This window comes from Anabrus simplex, chromosome 7, assembly GCF_040414725.1.
Source record: "Anabrus simplex isolate iqAnaSimp1 chromosome 7, ASM4041472v1, whole genome shotgun sequence".
NCBI lineage: Eukaryota > Metazoa > Arthropoda > Insecta > Orthoptera > Tettigoniidae > Anabrus > Anabrus simplex.
Genome location: NC_090271.1, coordinates 120,101,435 through 120,129,173, shown reverse-complemented (window position 1 = coordinate 120,129,173; position 27,739 = coordinate 120,101,435). Strand labels below are relative to the sequence as shown.

The window sequence follows — 27,739 nt, the reverse complement described above, 5'->3', positions numbered from 1 at the left end:
TTAGGTACACAATAGGTTTGAGATTAGTAGCAGCAGAGAGTGTTTCACTGTGGGTTTCCAGTACCCGTGATTAGTACCATTGTAGAAACACCATGGGTCTGGGTGTTGCCTGTGATTAGTACCACTGTATGAGCGAAACCATGGGTCTGCGTTGCTGGTGATTAGTACCCACTATGTGAGGAACACCACGGGAATACTAGCGCCCGTGATGAGTACACCTAGGTGAGGAACACCATGGGTTTGCATTGCCTATGAGTGTTACTATTATGTGAGAAACACCATAGGTCTGCGTTACCTGTGCTATTTACAGTACTTGTGAGTAGTACCATAATGTGTGGAACACTGTGAGTCTACACTACTTTTGATTAGTACCGCAACATGACAGATACCATGGTACTACTTTACTAGCGATAAGCATCATTTTGAGGGGCCGTTGACCTGGATTTTGGACCCCTTTAGACAACAAGCATCCTCGATTCAGGGTTGTGCTTTAGAAGCAGTCCCTTGGTCAGTAATACTATAGTTTATTATAGTTTCTGGGTTGGATCCACTGATTGTTTTAAATTCATATCCATCCATTCATTCTTGATCACATTTTTAAAAAATTCTGGGCAGTGGATGATTTTGAACTTTTAAATTGTCATTACATTTCGTACCATTAGGGGCCGATGATCTAGATGTTAGGCCCTTTAAACTGTAAGCATCATCATCATCATCATCTAAATAGTTAGGAAGAGCTATCCCAGTGATTGAGGGCTTCATTTTATTAAGAGCCTTGGCTAATTCATTTGTCCCAGTTGACAATCACACCGATCTTTGTTGAATTCTGTTATAAATTTCAGCCAATAACATTGACTGTCAACATGAATGGAATGAAAAATGTTACGGGTTTAAAAATATTTTGCTGTAAAAGTAGGTGTATATTTTTTGGCATGGGTAGGTTGGTCCCTAGCCTTGACAATTAATGCATCAATCCCCTACAAATAATATGGGGTAAGGTTTGTATGACATCTTTTAAAACCCTAACATTTATGCTCCAGTGCATATAAGCAAGTTTTACCAGAAGAAGAAAGGACCAAAATAAGTAATCAGTCTGAGAAAGGAAATGGAGTGCGAGGAGATGTCTATGAACTATATCAAGCTTGATTTATTGCTTATATTCTACCTTTAGTAATCATAAAGCTTTAATTGTGAATGATTCATAGATGTTATGAAGAAATACTTCAGTGTTCCTTAACTTGTGTCAGATTTGATTCACAATCTAAACATGCTTTTGTTGGGGACTATAGTGGTCAGATCACAATGCTGAAGCTTGAGAACACTGGGGCCCAGATGATTACAGCTCTCAAGGGTCATACAGGCAGCATACGAACTCTAGCTTGGGACTCTGAAAAGCAGTTGTTGTTCTCTGGAAGCTTTGACCAAAGTGTAATTGTTTGGGATATTGGAGGACAGCAAGGGACTGCGTATGAACTTCAAGGCCATCAGTAAGTATGTTTCATAAACTGATAACCATTTACTTTTATGTATGAAAATGTATTATTTTGTGTTTTAATTTTAGAATTGAACTATTTTGGTTTGGTTTACCTATTATACTGTATCTCTTCCTTGAATTCTTCAGTGTTCTCTGTCTTTTTTGTCCTAGACTCCTCTGTTTTGTTGTTTGGAATCATCATAATCATCATTTAAAAGCCAGGCTTTGTTGTTCGAGCTATAAGTATCTGTCTTGGACTAATCTCTTCAGTTCTGCATAGGACTTGTACCGGTAGTTAATTCTCACTGGGCGAGTTGGCCATGCGGTTAGGGATGTGCAGCTATGAGCTTGCATCCAGGAGATAGTGGGTACAAACCCTACTGTCGGCAGCCCTGAAGATGGTTTTCCGTGGTTTCCCACTTTCACACCAGGCAAATGCTGGGGCTGTATCTTAATTAAGGCCACGGTCGTCTCCTTCCCAGTCTTAGCCCTTTCCTATCCCATCGTCACTATGAGACCTATCTGCGTCGGTGCAATGTAAAGCATATAGCAAAAAAAAAAAAAAGTATTCTCGTGAGCAGGTTCTTGATATAAGATACTCTGGATCGTCCTCTTTGCATTTCTTTCTTTGGTGATGTTGCAAAAGAATATATGCTACAACATGCCCAACTTGTCTGATTTATTTTAACTATTTCCATCCCATCCTTATCTTTTCATGTTCTACTGCCAAGCTTTCATATCCATAGATGTTTGTCTTGGAAGGCTTTCTTTCCATTGCTATCCTTTTCCTGACTTCAAATATACTCTTTTGTTATTGGCACCAGCAGACTACTTCTCATTCTAGTTTCCTTGCTGGTACAGCCTTTGAACTTTCAGCAACAATGATTTGTCTCTCGAGGCAAGATGGCATACATCTACTACCTGAAGCCACTCAGGATTCACTAATTTTTTAAACAATGCATTTCGATGTTTACGATCTAAGATTTCTTAAAATTTGTCTGCAGATGCCACCACAAGCCTTAGGTAGCAACAGAATGATTTAATTATTCAGAACACAATAGAATGCATTACAAGCCACTTTCACACTGCATGTGTAGCTTGTGTACCAGTATACTTAAGGTGTTATAGTCCAGTCATCACAAGTGTGCCGCTATGCTTATGGATGAAAATAAGTTAAGCTAAGAACTCATTCTAAAGCAAGAACACTTGAAGTAGAAACCAGCTGCGCAGTGTTTTTCGTATTGGGAAGCACGAAAGTCCTTGCTGTATGTCGGCAAATTTCAGCAACGGGGATGTAACCATACAACAGTACTATGAACTATTTTACGAAGTTCAGTACTTGCCAGCATTAATGACAGGTGATGCTTAAATTACTCTCCATTGTCCACACATTTTTGGCATCCCTTTAGTCTGGGTTTTTTTTTTTTTGTTTTAAATGGATATTGTGTTTCACCTCTTCTAGGGTGTGCAGATTTATCATCTATACATGATTTTCTTTAACTGCTGCAGTTATTTTATTTGGTTTTAACTTTAAAAATGTAACATCCTTTCATGCAGAGCTATGAGAAATTTCATTTTTTATAATGCTAAAGGGTTTTATTTTGGAAAAAAAAATACTAAGAGTGATTGATGTCCCCGTAACCTGAATTTATTGTGAAGAGCATTGATTGTTGAACAACCTTGAACTTTAACATTTGGGAATCTTGCTTGAAATTGTGTTTGGACTTGAAGAACTGACAGAGCTAACATAACTGCATGCATTAGCAAGTATATACTGATTTGTAATGCACTTAGTGATTTAATACCCAAAACAGAATAGTACACAACTCGCAAACGTACCTGTTGCTAGACACTTTCTCACAAACAAGCTTACCTTGCATCCAAAGCCTGGCTCTCAATGTGGATTGAATTCGGCAGACGGCTGTTATCTCGCCGCTAGAAAAAAACCATCATACTGCTGGTTGTTAGTTCAAATGATGTGACTGTACCATTGACTTTGAATTGTTGTTTGATATTCAGTATGAGAACTGCATCTTTAATAGCCTGTAATTGTTTTTAGGGAAGCATAGTAGGTAATGTAGATTTTCTGATCCAGGATTGATTTCCACCTCTTTTATGAATTTAACTGGTTTGAGGGTCTGAAATGGGATGCATTCTGATTTAGGAACACAGTTCAGAGAAAAGCCAGTTAAAATCTCATTCTCAGCCATTCTGATATTGATTTTCCAAGGCTATTCTTTTCAACTAGAGGAAAATGCCTTAGTTATACATTACATATGCCATGGACAGTTTCTTCCCAAACTTGAGCCTATTAAAATTACAGATGCTAGAACAGCCACACCACCCCAATCACAGAAATTATCAGGTGCATACTTAGTTTCACAAGGCTGTTGGCCATGATGGTCCAATTCCCTTTAATGAAGCAACGGCACAGCAGTCTTTTCTTAATTGTAGTACATCAGGATAGGTTTTGGTATTATATCGTATGATTGTCCTTTTCTTAACTTTTCTCAATTACTGGGCACTGTTCCAAAATAAATCTCCTTCTGTACACCCTCATACACTGGTTTTTATCCAGCTTTAACTGTGGTTGCCTTTATCAGAGGACAGGAATGTAGGTAGGTAGGTGAGAGGGAGGGGTATGAAGGGGAGAAGTTGTGAAAGACAAGCAGGCTAATATTTTAAGACTAAGGAAATTGAGGGCTAAGGGTCCAGGTCAGTGATAGAGTTCAGGGGAGGTATCGGTATGAGTCACTGCAGGTAGAATATAGATAAAAGATGAGGAATAGGGAAGTGTTACAGAGGAGGGGAGAGGTGGGGGTAAAGATAAGAAAGGGAGAGGGTGGTGTAATAGGGTCATATGAGGAAGAAAAGGGAGGAGGAAGCAGGTTCTGCACCTATCTGGAAAGATAAAGGAGACCGGGTGGGGAGAGGATCTAATGAGATGTGTGGGGTTGAGGCTGGTCATGTGGGGACACTTGTTTTACATTTGGAGAAAGTGTGTGCGGGAAAGGGAACCATGATAGAGTGTTATCTAGGAATTAGCTAAAGACAGATGAGGAAAGTAGAAAGGAAGAGGGTAAAGAGAAGGTGATAGTATTTTCATGTCTGTGTTAGCAAGGTAAGACATGCAGGAATAGGTATTACTGGACTTATCTAAATGTTAACAACCAGCACCTCAAAGGGCTGACTAAAAGAGTGGGATGGGAAGAGAAGAAAGTGGAGTTGTCATTTTCCTTTCTGCAATGCAGTGATCATTTATTTCAAGTTTGTTGCTCAAGCAGACTAGCACAATATGAAACAAGACAACATATCGCAACAGCACGCATCACTCCATGACGAGCAACTGACATTTTCTCAAGTTTTCATTGGGTTCTGCAAGACTTTCACTGGTGCGTCTTGAGTCAAAGATATTTCACCCTACTCTACCAAAGCTGTCTTTGGCGTGGCACAAGACAAGGAGCATCAGAGCCGCACATGTTAACGTTTAGAGAAGTCCAGTAATGCCAACACATTTAGAATGTGTGGAATTTGGTTATGGCAGCGCGGGAGGAGTTTCAGGGAAAAGAGATTGTCTGTAGAATTATGTATTGGAAGATACTGACTAGAGGGTGATCAGGGCATTTAAATGAGGCTGTGGAGTGGGTATGTGTGGGAACTGGGAGTGAGACAAGAGAGCAGGGATGGGAGTACTAGGCGTTGGAAGACAAGTAACTAAACATAAAGTTCTTAGTGTTAAACTGCAGAAGTATTGTAAGGAAAGGGATGGAATTAATTTGTTACATATTTACCAAATATTGTTAAATAGGAGTTCATGACTGAGAAGTGATACTATGGATGAAGGAATAATCTCCTGAAATTGAAGTATTTATCATAGAGAGAGGATAGAATGAAAAGGAGAGGATGTATTCATACTTGTAAAAGAATTTGTAAACTATGAAGAAATTAGATGGGAAACATGGAATTCTATGTTCAAGGTTCATCTCTAAAGATAACAGGCAACTTCATATTTTTGGTGTGTATAGACCTGATGCAGAAATGTTTGGTAAAATTATCAGCTATGTGAGTAACGTCACAGAAAGGAATGGGATTGTAGTGGGTGATCTCAGTTTACCATATGTTAACTAGGAAGGTAACGCGAATGACAGAAAGCATGACCAGCAAATGGTAAATAAGGTAATGTGGGAAGGACATCTAAATCAGAAACTACATGGAAGAAAATTCTAGACTTGTTGCTAGTAAATTCAGATTAACTGTATAGAGAAACTGAAGTCATGTGGTGTAAGTGATCGCAAAGCTAAAGGAACATTAGGCAGTATAATACGGCACCATATGCTCTTTCAGAAGTATTGCAGAATATGTGAACATCTGGGGCTTCTGGTGCCCAAAGCGACAGACCTATCCATTGTGTAACTGTCACGTCTGATAATTCTGCAAGGCTTGAACTGTCACGTCTGATAATTCTGCAAGGCTTAATACTCAATTTTGCCATTTTCAAGCAGTGTTGACTGAAAGAATTTCATCCCAGTCTATCGCTGTCAGCCATGTGTCTTGAAATATTTTGCCTTTAACAAAGACGGTGAAAGTATGCCAAGTGGATAGGATAATCTGGAGATAACCTGCGAGAGTTGTCTTTTTGTATTTGGCCCCGACGAAAGTCCATGTGTACTTTCTTGAGGGCAAAAAAAGCTGTGAATCTGATTCTGTATTCCAGTTTACTCCAAGTATACGTGTTTCGTTCTTTACATCACATCCTTCGGCACGCCAAATTTTTTGCAGCGGCACAGAGTTGCTGGCCCATTTTGCCATTGGAAGTATTATTTGTTTTATCATAGCAGTGATTTGATAATACACTGTGATAGCTTCGTTAAGGTTTTCCGTGCTAGCAACGAAATCATCCATAAATGTACTTTTGTTCAGAAGTTTTGCTGCTGTGGGAAACTTGTCATGGGACTTACGAACAAGTTCCCGTAGAGTGGTTGACAGAAGAAATGAACTGTACGCGAGTCCGAATGGCAAGCACGTAAATCTGTACGTGATAACCTCATCTGTTGTTTGCCTCGGGAAAGGCGCGAACAATCTAGCATATGCACACACATCTTCTCCTAATGCTTGGAGGGTCTAAACATGTTTATTGCACTCTCTGAATATAAAATTAATTGGTTCTGGAGAGCTGTCTCTGATTGGAGAGACATCCTCCAGGTAATCTAAATGAGCCTGGATGATTCAGTTCATGTCCCATACCAAGAGAGCAGGATCCGTTTGATATTTTCATGTGTTGAGGCTGTGATACCAGTGCCCTCTAGTAATACTCGTAGTTTTGGTTCCTCTTCCAAGTAGTCCCCAAGAAAGACAGGCTTATTTATAGGGAGAGAAAGGGATTACTGTCTTGGGGGGTTTCAAGTTACTCCTAGAAACTCCCAGTTTTCTACATTGCCCGAGAAGGGCTCTAATTTTATGGAAGGCAGAGTGATGGAATGGCTAAAGATGAAAAATGTGTATACTCCTCAGGAGCCAAATTTAATGTATAGGTACTCATGGAGACAGATTTCCCTTTCTGTTTTCTCTACTCCACACTTTGCCTTCTGAATAGCACTTTTAACTGTCTCGATGTAATCCTTACATAATATTATGTCCGCTTCGTAATCTTGATCCGAAAGATTATCCTGTACAGTCATCTAAATTCAGTATGCCATTTAGTGCCTCCTCTAAGAGATCTTTATAATACTCAAATTCATCTGAACTGGTTCTTTTTGGCGAACAAATTTATCGTGTTAACAGACTGCGTGATACTTGCCCCATTCTCTCCTCCGTTTTTGCTTTAGGTTATTCATACTCTGTGTCTGTCATTGAACCTAGCTATTGCTTCTGTCGTAGTGGGCTTTATTTAGCAGGTAATGTTCCCTAGCATGAGTTGAGCAGAATGCGATTCTCGTGACTCCCACCAGTAGCCTGCATGTTGCTGATAGCAACTGGAGTTTTATGATTGTAAATCGCTATGGCTGTGAATCGCTGTGTTGTCAGTATGACATCATGTAGTCTTCCATGCAATTGTATCAATAAGAAACAAACATTGTGTGCAAACAAAATATTTTACAAACAAAAATACCACATTAAATCCATGTATATTACACCAAATTAATAGATGTGAAAGTTTCTGTGGTCATTTCCCTTTTAAATTGAATAATAGCTAAATAGTTTGTCATTTCTTATTTGAAGGATTCTTGTTGATTACTGGTGTGGGCTGGTAGTGACGAACTCTCATTTGTTGTGTGTTTTATTACAAATCTTCATATTGTTTTTACCCTTGTAGTGTCCGGAAACACTTCACTAAGTACTATTTTCCTACTTCTCAGGGTTTTGGCACAAAATTTTGTTGGGAGAACATGACACGGGGATTGGTTATACTTGGATTTGCATGAATAAGACGACAGTTTCTTACCTTCCACATGTGTTACTCGTGAACAATATTCAGAGAACATACACATTAAATGTGTTTGTCAAGTAAGATAAAAAAAAAAATGAACTAGAAAAAAAAAATTGCAGAACAGTTATTGTATATAACAAATGGAAACAGTGCAGTAGAGTCTCATTAATTCGAACTAATTAGGACTGGAGTCTGTTCGGATTATGAAATTTTTGGATTAACCGGAAAATACATACATACATTATCGTTATAGACTGTTATGCCTTTCAACGTTCAGTCTGCAAGCCTCTGAGAATTTACTAAACGTTGCCACAATCCTCGATTTGCAACTAGTGTTGTGGCCTCATTTAGTTCTACACCTCTTATCTTTAAATCATTATAAACCGAGTCTAACTGTCGTCATCTTGGTCTCCCTCTACTTCTCTTACCCTCTATAGCAGAGTCCATTATTCTCCTAGGTAACCTATCCTCCTCCATGTTACATACTATCCACTTCATATCCGTATCGACTATAAGATCCAATTAATTGAAGGAACAAGAATCCACCTGATCGATACTTTCACTTTTATTTAGCCTTAGGCTATTTCAATAGGCATTAGATTAAAAGTTCAGGACGTTTCGAATGCGTTGCATTCATCATCAGCTGCTTGCATTTGGCAAAAGTAAAAATTAGCTAAAAGCAGTCTCACAATTTTCTTAAAACCTTAAAAACAAGTGTTAGTAGTGCGTGTGTGAATGGATGGGGGGGGGAAGAGGGGGGGGGGGGATGCATTGAAGGCGTTTGTTAGTTAAACTAAGACTTATTATTAAAAATCTTAATGTTAAAAACACTGATGGACTAAAATACAGTTCACTATGAGTCTTGTGAATTTTCCATGAGTTCGTTGATTACTGAAGAACTTAAGGGATTAAACCCACTCCCGCAGCACGGGAAGTTAAACTAACACGCAAGACAAGGTTACAGATCGTGATACAGACGATCCAACTGTTCTCATACAAACTACAAATTAGCAAACTTCATATTCGAAACAAGCCACACCTCTCCACTCAACAGGAGATAAGAGACGTGAAAACACCGGATGCCTTCTCAAGGAAACTTTTTACTAATAGCTCAACAGAAATACTTCACACAGTGCATACAAGTTCTTCAGTAATCAACGAACTCATGGAAAATTCACAAGACTCATAGTGAACTGTATTTTAGTCCATCAGTGTTTTTAACATTAAGATTTTTAATAATAAGTCTTAGTTTAACTAACAAACGCCTTCAATGCATCCCCCCCCCCCTCTTCCCCCCCCCATCCATTCACACACGCACTACTAACACTTGTTTTTAAGGTTTTAAGAAAATTGTGAGACTGCTTTTAGCTAATTTTTACTTTTGCCAAATGCAAGCAGCTGATGATGAATGCAACGCATTCGAAACGTCCTGAACTTTTAATCTAATGCCTATTGAAATAGCCTAAGGCTAAATAAAAGTGAAAGTATCGATCAGGTGGATTCTTGTTCCTTCAATTAATTGTATCCTCCTCCATTCGCCTCACATGACCCCACCACCGAAGCCGGTTTATGCGTACAGCTTCATCAAGTTCATTCCTAAATTAGCCTTTATCTCCTCTTTCCGAGTACCCTCCTGCCATTGTTCCCATCTGTTTGTACCAGCAATCATTCTTGCTACATTCATGTCTGTTACTTCTAACTTATGAATAAGATATCCCGAGTCCACCCAGCTTTCGCTCCCGAAAAGCAAAGTTGGTCTGAAAACAGACCGATAAAAAGATAGTTTCGTCTGGGAGCTGACTTCCTTCTCACAGAATACTGCTGATCGCAACTGCGAGCTCACTGCATTAGCTTTACTACACCTTGATTCAATCTCACTTACTATATTACCATCCTGGGGGAACACACAACGTAAATACTTGAAATTATCGACCTGTTCTAGGTTTGTATCACCAATCCGACATTCAATTCTGTTGACTTTCTTACCTACTGACATCAATTTAGTCTTCGAGAAGCTAATTTTCATACCATACTCATTGTACCTATTTTCAAATTCCAAGATATTAGACTGCAGGCTTTCGGCACAGTCTGCCATTAAGACCAAGTCGTCAGCATAGGCCAAACTGCTTACTACATTTCCACCTAACTGAATCCCTCCCTGCCATTTTATACCTTTCAGCAGATGATCCATGTAAACTACGAACAGCAAAGGTGAAAGATTACAGCCTTGTCTAACCCCTGTAAGTACCCTGAACCAAGAACTCATTCTACCACTGAAGCCCAATTGTCAATATAAATGCCTTTGATTGATTTTAATAATCTACCTTTAATTCCATAGTCCCCCAGTATAGTGAACATCTTTTCCCTCGGTACCCTGTCATATGCTTTCTCTAGATCTACGAAACATAAACACAACTGCCTATTCCTCTCGTAGCATTTTTCAATTACCTGGTGCATACTGAAAATCTGATCCTGACAGCCTCTCTGTGGTCTGAAACCACACTGGTTTTCATCCAACTTCCTCTCAACGACTGATCGCACCCTCCCTTCAGGGATGCCAGTGAATACTTTGCCTGGTATACTAATCAATGAGATACCTCGATAGTTGTTGAAATCCTTCCTGTTCCCCTGCTTATAGATAGGTGCAATTACTGCTTTTGTCCAATCTGAAGGTACCTTACCAACACTCCATGCTAATTTTACTACTCTATGAAGCCATTTCATCCCTGCCTTCCCACTATACTTGACCATTTCAGGTCTAATGCCATCTATTCATGCTGCTTTATAACAATGGAGTTTATTTACCATCCTTTCCACTTTCTCAAACATAATTTCACCAACATCATTTTCCTCCTCCCCATGAGCTTGGCTGTTTGCAACACCACCAGGATGATTTCCTTTTACATTGAGATGATGTTCAACATATTTCCTCCACCTCTCCAGTGATTCCCTGGGATCTATTATGAGTTCACCTGAATTACTCAAAACACTGTTCATTTCCTTTTTCCCTCCCTTACTAAGATTCTTTATTACTGTCCAGAAAGGTTTTCCAGCTGCTTGAACTAGCCTTTCCAGGTTATTACCAAAATCTTCCCATGACTTCTTTTTGGATTCAACAACTATTTGTTTCGCTCTGTTTCTTTCATCTACGTACAAATCCCTGTCTGCCTCGTCCCTTGTTTGGAGCCATTTCTGATAAGCCTTCCTTTTATGTTTATAGGCTGCTCTCACTTCATCATTCCACCAAGATGTTCGCCTTTTCCCATCCTTACACACAGTTATTCCTAGGCATTCCCTTGCTGTTTCTACTACAGCATCCCTGTATGCCACCCATTCACTTTCTGTATCCTGAACCTGCTTACTGTCTACTGTTTGAAACCTCTCACTAACCATATCCATGTACTTCTAATTTCCTCGTCCTGGAGATTTTCTACCCTTATTCGTTTGCAGACAGATTTGACTTTCTCTACCCTGGGCTTAGAGATACTTAGTTCACTAGATCAGATAGTGGTCTGTATCATCGAAAAATTCGCGAAAAACTCGTACATTCCTAACAGATTTCCTGAATTCAAAGTCTGTTAAGATATAGTCTATTATGGATCTGGTACCCCTAACCTCCCATGTGTAGCAGTGAATAGCCTTGTGCTTGAAGAATGTATTCGTAACAGCTAAACCCATACTAGCACAAATTCCAGCAAACGCTTCCCATTCCCATTAGCTTCCATATCTTTCCCACATTTACCAATCACCCTTTCGTATCCTTCAGTTCTATTCCCAACTGTCACATTTAAATCGCCCATTAGCACTATTCTGTCCTTACTCTTGACCCTGACCATGATGTCACTCAATGCTTCATAAAACTTGTCAACTTCATCCTCATCTGCACCCTCACACGGTGAATACACGGACACAATTCTTGTCCTAATTCCTCCAACTGACAAATATACCCACATCATTCGCTCATTACGTGCCTAACAGAAACTATGTTGCGTGCAATGGTATTCCTGAGAAAGTGCCTAACAGAAACTGTGTTTTGTGCAGTGGTATTCCTGATAGAGCCCTACCCCAGACTCTGCCCTTCCCTTTCTAACACCCGTCAAGTACACTTTATAATCTCATATCTCTTCCTCATCTCCCCTTACCCGAATATCACTTACTCCTAGCACATCCAGATGCATCCTCTTTGCTGACTCAGCCAGTTCTACTTTCTTTCTTCCATAAGCCCCATTAATATTGATAGCTCCCCATCGAATTCCATTTCGTTTGCCAAGTTGTTTCCAAGGAGTCCCTCACCTGTTAAATGGGAGTGGGACTCCATTACTCCCATAGGTCCGGGGCTTGCTTAAAATGTTCTGAGCTCGGTAAATTCATGAAGCAGGATGCTACCTTACTTGCACATAGTCCAAGTGAGGATTTCTCCTCTAACGGGTTATATACCACCGGTGAATTGTATAGTCCTAGCCGTCTGAGCACAAGGAGGGCCATAACTCAGAATATGTCCGAGATGCCCACTCCCAATCCATAGCAACTGGTATCCCGACTCTCAGGACCACTTACTAGGCCACTCAACCGTTGCCCATGGTTCACGAACTAGGACGTGACTACAGTAACCCACAAACATGAACCATTAACCGGAAAATATTTTCTAATAATAATGTTATTGTTTTTACATCCTGCTAACTACTTTTACAGTTTCCGGAGACGCCTAGGTGCCGAGATTTTCTCCTGCAGGAGTTCTTTTACGTGCCAGTAAATCTACTTACACGAGGCTGACGTATTTGAGCACCTTCACATTCCACCGGACTGAGCCACGATCAAACCTGCCAAGTTGGGGTCAGAAGGCCAGCGCCTCAACCGTCTGAGGAAAATCGTTTCTACTATACAGTACATTCTGTAATTTGAAATGTCCATTCTTTACCAGTTATATTAATAAAATACTGTATAAAATTACAGTAGGGTAGTTAAGAACCCATAGAGGAGAAAGTGACAAAAACTAGGTTAATACTTATCTCCTAAAGCTGCTAAAATACGGTAACTGATTACACTTTTGCATTGTGCCTGGGATGCGATGAGCTGCTTGTGAAGTTTATTTAATAGTTCTGCCGCTCTCTCAGTGGTAGCGCTGCAAAACGTGAGTACGTGACTCACCGCAGCACACCACAGTTGTGAAGGTACGCCAAAAGAAACTGACAGACTTTGTAAAGATCAACGACCAGTGATTGATGGTTTATGATGTGTAATTATGTTTACATGTAGTTATTCTGGTAAAATATGATTAATAAAATGCAAGTAAATCTTTATTTTACAATATGTTCTTTCATTTCAATAAGGAGATTTTTTTTTTTAAATTGAATATTTCAGTTCGGATTAACGGGGTGTGTATTTTAATGTAGAAGAGAAATTGATCTTCAAACTGCAACAGTCTTTTTCTATTGCCTCTGTAAGATTTGTCTAGGTCGGTGGGATGTAAAACAAGTACCAGAAAGTATAGATAGATACTGCATTATTCTGCATAGGTTTTTAAAAAAAATCCCTGCCTAACTGTTTTACTAAACTATTTCTGTCTTACTTTCATCTACACTCTTGCTTTTGGTGACGTAGTATAATATTTACGATTTTCTCTATTTCGTTCACCATGATTCTTCACAATATTTTAGGTTTATAGGATGTAACCAATAAACATTGGTGTGGAGTAACAGAAAATTTAGGTGTGGATGAATGCATACAAGTATGCAGAATTCAATTTTGCATTGTTGGGACACAATCATTCTTATGTTGCTCTTATCTTTTGCAGTAATAAAGTGACAGCATTGTGCTATGCGGGAATGCATCAGCAACTTATTTCTGGAGGAGAAGATTCTGTTTTAGTGTTTTGGGACATGTCCTTGGACAGAAAAGAGGTTTGTATCTGTTATAATGTACTAAGCATATTATCTTGTCAAAATTTGATATTGCTTGTTGAATTGAATTGACCCAGAGTGTTCAGTGGTCTGTTCTTAACTGCTATACAATTATTTTCCTGAGCAGAATTAGAAGTCTACTGCCAGCTATTCACAGCTTACTTGTACTCCTTGCTTAAGATAGCCTATTCTATGAATAAAGTTCAGTCAAGTTCTTTCCACTTCAAGCATCTCCAGTTCCTGGTCAGTGTATGCTCTGTGTAAAACCCTCAATAGTTGGTCGATAAAAGTTCAATCGTACACATGCAAAGTGATTTTTCCCTTCAACAATGGGTACGACAGCTAGTCTTGATCATGTGGTTGTCACCTTGCATTCATGAGAGAATGGGTTTGAACCCCACTGTCAGCAGCCCTGAAGATGGTTTTCTACAATTTCCCATTCTCACACCAAGCAAATGCTGGAGCTGTACCTTAATTAAGGCCCTGGTCCCTTTCTCTCCTCTGCCAGCCCTTTCCTATCATATCATCACCATACCCATATCTATGTCGAAAGCAATTTGTAAAAATAGCGATGTGCGAGAGTGCCTGCTAGATGTTCACATTGCCCACTGCGGTCCAGCCACCTGAGTGTCCCAGGTTTTTATCCTGGTGACTTCAGATTTTCACTAGGACCAGAGTAGCGGCCGGAAAGATGTCTTGTCTTCTGGCCAAGTCTTAAATTGAGTCTGGATGTTCTACTGACCTAACAGAAACATGGAGCATGGTGCTGAAAAAGATGATTTGAAAATTACCAGGACTTTGTCTCTCTTTACACTTTTTAGTAGGAAGTTCTTTCTTATATGATAAAACTATTTTTTTTTAAAGTTCTTTTTACTTGTGAGGGATGTATTCAAATTGCTAGAAACAGACTTTTATGGAAATGGATTTCTGGACTAATTTTAGACCACTGGACAACTTAGCCATGCGGTTAGGGGCTTGCACCTGTGAGCTTGCATCTGGGAGATAGTAGGTTCGAGTCCCACTGTTAGCGGCCCTGAAGTTGGTTTTCTGTGGTTTCCCATTTTCACACCAGGCAAAGGCTGGGGTTGTACCTTAATTAAGGTTATGGTCATTTCCTTCCCACTCCTAGGCCTTTCCTATCCCAATGTTGCTATAAGACCTATCTGTGTCGGTGAAACATAAAGCAGTTTGTAAATAAGAAAAAAAAAAAAAGCACCAATCAGCATGGTGGCAGGTATCCATTTTGTGATTTCATCATTCCTTGTTGCCTTGTAAAAATTGCTGTGATGTGTCTGTCTTGCAAATATGGTCATAAGAAATGATAAAGTTTCCTTCCATTCTGCAATTAAGTGGTTTGTACTCCATGTGTCTGGATACTGCATGTTATATTTTATATTTACACTTTTTGTGCAGTGTTTGAAATTATCACAATTTCCAATACTTGTTCTTTAAATTTCACTTAAAGCAATTACCACCACCTATGCTAACCTCTTTGTCATAAACACCCTAAGAATATCCTCGCTACTGAACTTCACCATTCCCTGTTCTGAGGGAGGTCTATTGATGACATTTTTCTCCTGTGGCTCGGTGAACCAAATCTACTAGACTTATTTCTGCATCATCTCATCTGTAATTACACTGTCCATTTCACTTACCAGATTTCCCCCACTTATCCCTGTTTCCTTGATACTGACCTCCACCTCCATGATGGCAGAATGAATAACTCTGTACACATCCAACTCACCAACCACTGGTACTACTGTATCTCCATCCAAGGCAAATTGATTTGTTCAAACCGCTCTCATATGATAGAAGCTTCATGTTGTCCATATTGATGATTCCTTAATTCAATCTATAATTCAAAGGAGGAGTCATCCACCTGATCAATACACTATAGGCAGCCCTGAAAATGGTTTTCCGTGGATTCCCATTTTCACACCAGGCAAATGCTGGGGCTGTACCTTAATTAAGACCACGGCCGCTTCCTTCCAACTCCTAGGCCTTTCCTATCCCATCGTCGCCATAAGACCTATCGGAGTCGGTGCGACGTAAAGCCCCTATCAAAAAAAAAATACAAGAATATAAACTTCAATTATATTTTACATTAAAACACTACAACTAGTTTCGGCTCTTTGATTGGGTCATTGCCAATATATGTAACTATTTCATGTCTGGATTGAGAATAAGTTGGTGGATGTCTGAAAAGAAGGAAAACTAAAATTGAAGAATGCTGTGTGAGGTAAATATATACAATGTAAAAGATCGTAAAAGATCATCATTTGAACTTACTCCCTCGGTTCCGTGTGGGCCTGTCGCTGATCTCTATTACATGGATCGCTGATGGCACCTCTCTGCTGCAGGAGAAAGTACGCTAAGTTGAGCGTGCAGTCCGCCATGTTGGCATACCCATCCTAGAGCTCTCCTTATGGGGAAGCAATGATAATATAGCCAATTTTAAATCTCAATTAATGGCGCATTGGAATAATTAAAAATATAGAGACATATTCACTCAAAGCATAAGGACATTGGGATCACTGACATGTCATTCCGAGGTCAGTAAATCTCCGGAATAGCAATAAAAATGAGTGTAGAATAACGGCCGAAAAAATTTACTACTGCCTGAAAATGATGTGAAATCAGGGGTGTAACAATGAAAGGGTGGGTAAATGTGATCAATACACCCCCGCCACTTGCAAGCCTATGACAATGAATAGAATAAATTAAGGCTATGGTTTTATGACTTCGTTCCAACTCATAAATTGTTACCCTAAATAACTTTTATAGACCTCTTTAATTAAATTCAGGTAGCAAAGCCATATTGATAGGTCATCATCATAAATATGTAACACTCCTTAAAAGAGCCCCAAATACCACAAATACTATAATGGGATAGCCTAAAACACCTATCACACTTTCCCTTATCCCACCACTCCAGTGTCTGAAACCCATAATTATTACTGATGTAAATAAGGTCTAGAACTCCTCCAGACTTCATTTTCTAAGATTGTTATAAGATCACATCAATTATTTCATCAAAACCATCAGATAAATAAAAATATAAGTAAATCCTTGCTTGCAGTAAATGTTCAGGAAAATTGAAAACAGTTGGCTGTGCATCACTTCTAAGGCGTACAGTTTGTCCAGTTCTATCAAAAATAGTCTTCCTCAGAGTGATCCGACCAGAGAACAGCTGTTTTAGAAAGCTCCCAGTTCTCCCGCCTGATACTCCTAATCCATGATCTTAGAAGTTCGGGTCTCGTAGAAAAGAAACCTACAAAAATTAATTGCCATTTTGCTCCCAAAATATCGAAATCAGATACAATAAACCTAAAACTCAAAACACTACCCTAGGAAGATTACTATGTACAGTATAAAAGTCACCGTCCGCCTCTGTGGTGTAGTGGTTAGTGTGATTAGCTGCCATCCCCGGAGGCCCGGGTTCGATTCCCAGCTCTGCCACGAAACTTGAAAAGTGGTACGAGGGCTGGAACGGGGTCCACTCAGCCTCGGGAGGTCAAATGAGTAGAGGTGGGTTCGATTCCCACCTCAGCCATCCTGGAAGTGGTTTTCCATGGTTTCCCACTTCTCCTCTAGGCAAATACCGGGATGGTACCTAACTTAATAATAATAATAATGTTATTTGCTTTACGTCCCACTAACTACTCTTTAAGGTCTTCGGAGACGCCGGTACCAACTTAAGGCCACGGCCGCTTCCTTCCCTCTTCCCTGTCTATCCCTTCCAATCTTCCCATCCCCCCGCAAGGCCCCTGTTCAGCATAGCAGGTGAGGCCGCCTGGCCGAAATACGGGTCATCCTCCCCAGTTGTATCCCCTGATCTAGAGTCTGAAGCTCCAGGACACTGCCCTTGAGGCGGTAGAGGTGGGATCCCTCGCTGAGTCCGAGGAAAAAAACCGATCCTGGAGGGTAAACAGATAAAGAAGAAGATAAAACGCATCTTCTACTGATCAGTTCTGTTTGTACATCCATAAGCTGAATACTGAGGCATGTTAATACCCCGTACTCTTCATTCAGATTTCTCATAAACACATACACATTGAAATTGAATCTTGTAATTTACAGGCATACTACAAGGCAACGAACCTAAATTCGTAAAGTACACTACTATTTCCTTTGCAATAACACAGCACAAAACACCTGTGGAACTACAATCAAGAGGCCTGGCGGCCTTGAACTAAGCATAAACAAAACAAGCGCACTCCTCGTGGTCTACTGCACCATGCGCTCGCTGCCACCTTACTACGCCAGTCATCTTCTATTCGGCTTACTGCTACCCAAGCTACCAGCCATCCATGTATAGAGATCAGTGGGGCCTGTTCCCAGCCGCTGTGTCTTCAGTTCAGAGTGCTATCCACTGCTTAGGGTGAGCTATTACTTGGATTGTGAAGAGGAAGGGAAGGGGAGGGGAAACAGGTGAAAAAGGCTGACATGTGCATTTGTAGCATTGATTAGCAAACTTTTTAGAATAAAAATTTACAATTAAAGGGATAAAGGTATTATATAAAATGTTTATTTTCTGTTATTTCATTTAACTTATAATTTGGGTTGACATACTGATCTAGATAGATGTAGTAATTTGGGGTAACTCAGAGAAAGATGTGAAAGAGAGACTGTGGGATGGAGTTAAGAGTTTGAGAGATGTGGATTAAACATCAACAAGGCTAAAATGGTGGTGTTGAAGGTACAGAAGGGTGACAGTCAGCCAGAAATCATGCTAAATGGCACTAAGCTGGACAGTGTCACAGAATTAAGTACTTGGGTAGTATAATGTCCAAGGATAACTTAGCTAAATATGAAGTAAACAGTTGAATCAGCAAAGCAATACGTTCTTACCTCCAAGTAAGACAGCTACTATGGGATAAACAAGTACCACTCAAAACCAAGATGATACTGTATAAATCATACTACACCCCTATCCTCACCTACAGCCTGGAAACCGCTACATTAACAAGAAAGGACAACTCGAAACTCCAAGCAGCAGAAATGAAGTTCCTACGCACAATGATCCAGAAGACAGGAGGGATAAAACCAGGAATGAAAAAATCAGAGAAGACGTAGGACTAGAAGACTCCTTACTCCAGAAGATCCAAAAGGCAAGACTGAAGTGGTTTGGTCATGTGAAAAGAATGAGTGCCAGTAGGTCTGCAAGAAAGGAGTATGAAAGTGAAATAAGGAGAAAGAGACCAGTGGGCAGACCTAGAGAAAAATGGACAGACTTAGTGAAGAAGGATGTAGAGGAGAGAGGTCAGTCAGGATTGGGAGCGGATTGTGAACGAAGAATGGTTCATGGACCGAACAAAATGGAAGGGGCTCGTTTACCACACCTGGAAAACTGGAGTTGGTCAGTGATGGGGATGATACTGATCTAGATGTGTGAAGCATTTCTTGACAATATTAAGTAAGGCATCTTTTGGCATAAGTTTAGTTCATGAAATTTCTCAATCCTGTTCGATGTTGCAGAAATTATGTTTTAAAGTGAGCCATTGCAGAGAAACAGTTATTTTAATGCATTAGTACGTTCAAGGTAGTGAGTTGTTACACTTTGGGTATATCGGAGAAAATATGCATCACCATACAGTAATTCGTAACTAGTTTGGATATATACTCAGCAGTGATGATTTAAAAATACAACAACAGGCTATCCAATCAGAAGCGAGCTGGGATTAATGAGGAATCCATTGAGGGAACAAGAAAAATAAGTGTGACATTTAACCAAAACAGTATATTATTTCCACTCAAAACATAACCAAATAAACTCAATATTTCATAGTGTTGTAAAATACAACGACAACATTTGAATGAAAATGATGTAATTATGACAAAGTCCCAGACCATTTACAAAAGAATTATGTGAGGCAATAAAAAAAAAAGATCTAGTGAACTTCCAAGCCTCAGGCTAACAAGGAGAGTAAACACAATTTAAACAGAATAATAGGGGAAAGCGTGTAACAGAAAATATCAGGAGGGAACGGGGTGGGATCACAACACCGGGAGATTCCAAAGCACGTAACTATGTAGAGTGCCAAAGTTTGTTCAAAGTTTACTTGCTTAAGTCCAGGACCATATTCAATGATTCAAGCCTCACCACTCAAATGCATCATCTTATTGCCATTAAAAGATATGCTGGAGTTAAAATACTTATGTACAACTCAAACTGCCCATGCTCACGAAGTTAAAGTTACGCCTGCATTATAAAGTCCACTGGACAAATAATAATAAAGCACTCAGTTGCTCACCCGGTATCGAAGAAAGAGAAGTAGAGTTTCCCAGCAAACTACTGGAAACTCATGATACAACCCTCCAACCTCACTCGGTGTCAGTGCTGGACTGAAGGCCGAGCGGTCAGGGGAAGAATTTATAGGGTGAAAGAAAGTTTGTGAAGCACACAGGGCTTCGAGAAACAACACAGTGACGTAAGCCAGTGGTACTTCAGTACGTAGTGAGGTGTCTGGTATGTCAGGCGAAGTGTGAAGCAGCAGCGGGAGTACGAGGCCAAGTAGATGGGTTAGTGGCATGTTGAGAAAGTCAAGCGGGTGTACAAGAAAACAGCGGCCGTACGAAGTCAAGTAGGTGAGTGCTCGTTACAGAGTATTAAAACTTCTGCCTGTTAGACCTATATAACTGGCCTCGCAATTGGAATACTTCAATGTAGGCATGAATACCTGAGTAGTTGCATTTGTTTGGATTTTTTGACTGATTTTGAATTGTGGATAAGAGAGGAGTTTTTGGAAGTTTCTGAAGGCTATTTTAAAATTGTGCTTCTTAAATAAATTAGTGATATGATGGGTACTATTATGATTGAAAGTGAATGTTTAGAATTTGTTTTTAGATCTTGCCCCTTTAAGCTAGACTTGGGTTTATGAATGTTTAACTTTGGAAATGATTTTGTTCACAAATTCTTTATTGTAACCGTTACTTCTAGCTATTGTATGGATGGTGTTTAATTTTTTATTAAGGTTTTCAAGGGATAATGGAATGTTGAAAGTTCTGTAAACCATGCTATAGTATGTAGCTCTTTTTTGAGAACGTTGAGTGTCCCATTTTATGGCATTTATGGTTTGGGTGGGTTTCCTGTGGATGTTATAGGATAAATAATTATCATGCCTAGTAATTGTTAGGTCAATATAATTGAGTGGTTTGATTTAGTTTCTATAGTAAATTTTATGTGCGGATCTAATGTGTTTAATTGATTTAAAATGGAATTAATGTTATTATTGCAAACACATCATTCACAATCTGGACTTAAAAAAAAAAAAAAAAAAAAAAGTTGTTAATTTTGGAATTTTCCAAGTTACCCAAATGAATCTCGACCAAGGTCTCAATATTCAGCCGAAAGTTGTTGTTAAGACAAGTCGTGACATATGAATAATACTAAAACAAGTGTGTACAAGGCTAAAATTAACAATATTACTGTGTATCGTCTTAATTTAAGTAAAGGTTAGATTAAAAAAAATATATATATGAAAAGACTCTCCAGAACATGTGGTACAGGTTCATAAACAATTGTTAAATCCTGGTGCATGGCCAGGTTAAACATGGAGCAAAATGTTCATCATAGTTCTGTCAAAAGTTGTGTTTCTTGAAGGCTTCAGTTAAAGGACTAAAATAGCAGCTTCTGGATGGTTCATCTTAAGGTCTAGCAGAATATAAAACAGAACCATATAGCGTTCAAATGGGGACATCCTTGTGTAGAAATACAGTGTCAGCTGATATATTTCTGTTTTCCAAAACTGATTGCTGTTAACGATTTGTCTGAAAGAACAAAGGCAAGGAATTCGAAAAGTGAAAGAAGAAAATGAGAGGATAAGAAAAGAGATTGAGACTTACCCTTAATATGAAGCTTAATGTATGCACGTGGTGAACCGAGCTCGATAGCTGTAGTCGCTTAAGTGCGGCCAGTATCCAATAATCGGGAGATAGTGGGTTAGAGCCCCACTGTCGGCAGCCCTGAAGATGGTTTTCCATGGTTTCCCATTTTCACACCAGGCAAATGCCGGGGCTATACCTTAAGGCCACAGCCGCTTCCTTCCCACTCCTAGCCCTTTCCTGTCCCATCGTCACAATAAGACCTATCTGTGTCAGTGCGACGTATAGAAACTAGCTTCCTTCCCACTCCTTGCCTTTAACTATCACTTCATTGCCATAAGACCTATCTATATTGGTGCAACATAAAGCAGATTATGAAAAGTAAGGCAGAAATTTGGTGAATTCCACCATTTATACCAGGAAGTGAAGAAAAGACCCATAGAAATTCCATGACTATTTAAGAATGTCAATGCAGACATTTCAATCAATCAGTCACTCACTACTGATCTGCATTTAGGGCAGTCGCCCGGATGGCAGATTCCCTATCTGTTGTTTTCCTTGCCTTTTCTTAAATGATTGCAAATAATTTGAAATTTATTGAACATTTATTGGTAAGTCATTCCAATCCCTAACTCCCCTTCCTAAAAAAGGTATATTTGCCCCAATTTGTCCTCTTAAATTACAGCTTTATCTTCATATTGTGATCTTTCCTACTTTTAAAGACGCCAATCAAACTTATTTGTTTATTAATTTCATGTGGCTATTTCTAGCCGAGTGCAGCCCTTGTAAGGCAGACCCTCCAATGAGGGTGGGCGGCATCTACCATATGTAGGTAACTGCATGTTTTTGTGGTGGAGGATAGTGTTGTGTGTGGTGTGTGAGTTGCAGGGATGTTGGGGTCAGCACAAACACCCAGCCCCCGAGCCATTGGAATTAACCAATGAAGGTTAAAATCCCCGACCCGGCCGGGAATCTAACCCAGGACCCTCTGAACCGAAGGCCAGTACGCTGACCATTCAGCCAACGAGTCGGACATTTGTTTACTGATGTCATTCCACGCTTTGTCTCCACTGACAGCTCAGAATATGCCACTTAGTTGAGCAGCTAGTCCTCCCAAGTCTTCCCAGCTCAAACTTTGCAACATTTTTGTAACGCTACTCTTTTGTTACTCCTTGGTTAAATGGCCAGCGTTGAGGCCTTCGGTTCAGAGGGTCCTGGGTTAGAGTCCCAACTGTGTCGGGGATTTTAATTCACAACTAAATATTTCTTTATTTTCCACCTAGTCGATACAATGATTGCCTAAGGCAATTTAATGGTTAAAAGTGGTACATGTTTTGTATATTATCAACATCTTCAGCCACATAACACTGTTCAGATGAAAAATACATAAATTGACAAACAAATGCTTTGGAGGAAGTGTCCTTAAAATTAACATAAGATTGACAACATTAAAACAAACAAAAATCTCAAGAGAAAATATATAAATTATTTCTACAATTGAAAGCATTGCGCGTCATTAATTCTTCTGTCTCGTGGACTGGTTTCCCATTTTCACACCAGACGAATGCTAGAGCTGTACCTTAAGGCCACGGCCGCTTCCTTCCTACTCCTACCCATTTCCTTTCCCATCGTCGGCATAAGACTTATCTGTGTCGGTGCGACGTAAAGCAAATAGCAAAATAAAAGGATCCTGAAAAACAAACTAAATAACGACCACATCACACAAAAAGAAAACCTAGGCTCTATGATAAATATCAGTCCATGAATAAATCACTAAATCCAAAGCAGAAAACCAATCCTGACATCCTTCGGCGTCTGCTTCTGAAAGAGAAGTAACATTCTGAACCAAATGACAATACCATAACATCATAAAAAGTCCATCAGAACCGTAGAATAGTATCTGCAGGTTCTCCACATTCTGCATATGGCTAGAAATGATTGTTGGGTAGATATTAAACTCGTGCACAATTCTATCTCTACATTAAGGTAATGTATTGTAGATTGTGATGACATGGACCTATCCCTAAATTTATTCAGATGCAATTCAGTACCTTGTCAGAATATCATTCCTTGAAGAAATCCACACTGTATACGTGTATTACTTCATAGAAGACAAGTTCTTTTCTCAGTAATTCTCCACATGACATCTGGGATAAAAAGACCTTTCTTCTATAGTATTCACATCTACAAAATATTCTGGGATTTGTCGAAGATCAAACTATAAGCACACACACATACATTTCCAAGAAATGTCATCTACACTACAGGCACGTACCGGTACTATAATTCATTAATTAATTTTGACGACCTTAAACTGCTCGTATACATGACTCTGTATCCTGACCTGAATAAAACTATGTAGGTATTACAGTTGAGGGCAAAACATGACGACCTCGCCTCACACCACTACCTTCCAGCGGCAGCCCGGTGTCTATTAGTGGCTTATAGGATTTACTACGTCTGTCGTAGTCAGAGTTCCCAAATCATCTACCTCATTAGCACCAAACGAGCCAGAGCAGGAAAAAACATTTTTATGGAATGTAACTTATTTGTCATTTCGTTGTAAACTGAATTATTATTATTATTATTATTATTATTATTATTATTATTATTCGGGAATTTAGACATGACAAAATAATGTTAATATTGTATTATGGCATTCCAAAGTAGGTTATGAGGTAATGAAGAGAGACCCCTCAGTACTAAAATGTGAACTTAAACAACACATAAAACTGGACTAGCTCAGTGATAGGGCGAGAGGCTACTAACCTGAAGTTGGGAGGTGCCGTGGGTTCAAATCCCACCGTCGGCTGTTCTTGAAATGATTTCTGTAGTTTTCCGTTTCATGTAAATGCCGGAACACTATAAGGCTGAAATAGACACATGAATAATAACTTTAAAAAAAATAATATAATTTGCTGCTGTTGTTGATGCTATTATCATATACACTGACTTAGCAAATGTCATGGGATAGTCACCTAATCGTGTGTGGGGCCTCCTCTGGCCCTGCGAACTGCAGTGAGACGCCGTGGAAGCGAGTCAACAAGTCCCTGGTAGTCCTCTGGACGCAGCTGACTCCAAATCGTTTGCAGAGCGGCCGCCAATGCGGGTCTGTTCGCGGGTGCGGGATCCATGACACGGAGCCTGCGTTCCAGGACATCCCAGATATGCTCGATAGGGTTCATATCGAGGTTCCTCGGTGGGCATGGCAGTCGTTGGACCTCCGCTGCATGTTCCTGGAACCATTCCCGGTCGACGTGGGAGCGATGTGGTGGCGCGTTATCATCTTGAAACACCCCAGAACCGTCTAGGCAATGGAAGGCCAAAAATGGGTGGAGATGGTCTCCGAGCAGCTCAGCATACCACGTACCATTCAAAGTCTCTTCCAGAACAACTAGGGGGCCCATTCCATACCAGGAAAATGCACCCCAGACCATAAGAGACACCAGCACCCTGGACCACACCTTCGAGGCAGGCGGGATCCATCGCTTCATGTGGTCTGCACCATACACGATGCCTCCCATCGGCATGGTGCAGTTGAAATAGTGATTCGTATGACCATATCACGTTACGCCATTGTTCCAGTGTCCATCCCTGGTGACTAGCGACAAATGCGAGTTGTTGTGCCCGATGACGTTGAGTTAACAGTGGCACCCGTGTGCGGCACCGGCTCCCATACCCCATGGAACCCATGTTCCTGCGGATTGTCCACTGGGAGACATGTCTAGCACGGCCTGTGTTGAATTGAGCCGTGATTTGTTGCACGGTTGCTTGTCTGTCACTATTGACAATCCGTCTCAGATGTCGCCGGTCACGGTCATCGAGGGTGGGTGGACGGACGGCCGGTCATTCGTCTGTTATGGACGGTGACACCCGCATTCAACCAGTCACGATACACCCTGGACATGGTTGATCGTGTGAAGCCGAATTCGCGCACCACTTCCGAAATCGCACTTCCCATCCGTTGGACTCTGACCACCATACCCCGTTCGAATGGTGTCAGCTCACGACGATGTTCCATGTTACACCTGTCACATGCACAGCCACTGCTCACAAGGTCTCCTATACAACTGCTGTTGGCACAGGGGGCATGTGATGCGCAGACAACACACCTGTGCATCCATGCTCTGCTATCCAATGACATTTGCTCAGTCAGTGTAATTAACAGAATGAATGTTCAAATTACCCAATTTTATCCCTCGAATAGCTGCACACTTTGTAATGTGAACCATTTTGGAAAATGAAAAAATATACTCATACTGAATGAAGAGAAAACTGAATTATTATTATTATTATTATTATTCATAATTAGTTTCATTATTGGCTCCTCCGTGGCCCAGATGGTAGCCTCTGACAGTTACAGGAAAGCAATACACTTTAAGGCATTAACTCCCACTTCAAATTGTTATTTTTTTACTTTTAATTTATTTTACTTTATTATTCATACACATTTGTAAAAGGAGGAAAAGCGACTTAATTTAATTTGAGGGTCCCCAGAAAAACTATATTGTTGTTGTTGTTGTTGTTATTATTATTATTATTATTATTATTATTATTATTATTATTATTATTATTATTATTATTATTATTATTATTAACAAATACATCACAATCGGGAACAGGTGGCAACGGTCACTTACAACAATAGAGTGATCATAAAGAAAAGTTTAAACATAGGGCTGGATGTTCTTGTAGCTATTTTCTATTTTCTCCATGTGGCTGATGTAATTTCTCTGTTTATCAGATGTCGCAAACATTCAGGCTTCCTTCAATAATTGAATAATTTCTTCCAATGGTTTCTATCTTAGATTTTGTGATGCTTGCATCCGGGAGATAGTAGGTTCGAATCCCACTATCGGCAGCCCTGAAGATGGTTTTCCGTGGTTTCCCATTTTCACACCAGGCGAATGCTGGGGCTGTACCTTAATTAAGGCCACGGCCGATTCCTTCCAACTCCTAGGCCTTTCCTATCCTATCGTCGCCATATGACCTATCTGTCTCGGTGCGACGTAAAGCCCCTAGCAAAAAAAAAAAAAAAAAAGATTTTGTGATACAGTCCTCCTTCATATCTCTGCTCACACCATCTCAGTGGGATTAAAAATGCAGTGGTATGGCGGTATGGTGTGTGCATAACTGGCTGCCAATTGGTTTACAACATACTTTCTTTTTCTTTCTCCAATAGGCATGTTCTCCGCAATAATTTCGAGAAGTGCTTGTATTTTAGGAACATGATGAGGGACAGGAATATTTTTATCGATCATATATTGAAGGATTAGATCTTTTTTCCAGGATTGATTGGGTTTAGGGTTAAATACATGGCTGTGGTAAGAGGCATTTTCCATAACTATCACAGGTGGTCCTTCTAGGCGTCGTAGTATCTTCTCAGCTTATAAATCTCATGTTTTGTCCCGTATTGGCTCAACACAACTAAGGTTAAGTTATAAGGAGATATTAATGGTTTTATTAATCTCTACATAATGTAATTGATAAAACCATTATATAGAAATTGACAAGTATTGGAAGGTGGGAATCTCCTTATAACTTAACCTTAGTAGTATCTTCTCTTCAAACCAGTTTTCAAAGATTTCCAATTTCATGCTGCCATGGTAATCCATGGGAGCATCTGCCATTTTAGTATGTGTAACTAGAAGAGCATCACTAATAAAACCAAAACGTCCACCGCAATGGAAAATAACTATTCTATCACCTTTGTTGAATGGGGTTGTTACAGCACAATTGTCAGAATCGTCTGTCCACTTCATTCTGCAACAGTTACTGTCGAACCCCGATTCATGCAGATATATGTCAGTGTAACCTTGGGCCTGAAGATCTCTAATATCTTGAAGATGTCTATACCGCCAAGCAATTATTTCAGGTGTTTCAGCATTTAAACACTTTTTAGGTACAGTCAGGTTTTTAAACCCCATACTTTTCAGAAGCCGACAGTGTCTTTGCCCCATCCAGAAACTGATAATCTGTCCCACCTGTCTTGTTAGGTCACCTTTGTTGGAGCTTTACTGTCCCTGTAATACTAAAAAAACTGTTCGACGAAGCAGGCCCCGAGTGAAATCTTATATTTTATCAAATTTAACTTTTTTTTTCTTTCAGTGACAT

The 27,739-nt window shown here is 39.9% G+C and overlaps 1 protein-coding gene across 1 annotated transcript in view; it reads left to right on the top strand.

Moving 5' to 3' along the window:
* Wdfy2 (WD repeat and FYVE domain containing 2) overlaps window positions 1-27,739 on the top strand; it is a 125,805-nt gene that overhangs the window by 81,269 nt on the left and 16,797 nt on the right. Inside the window, exons 4-5 of the mRNA XM_067150727.2 lie at window positions 1,248-1,487; window positions 13,696-13,801. Of these exons, the coding sequence (XP_067006828.2) occupies window positions 1,248-1,487; window positions 13,696-13,801 (346 nt within the window). The remainder of the gene's footprint in view (window positions 1-1,247; window positions 1,488-13,695; window positions 13,802-27,739) is intronic.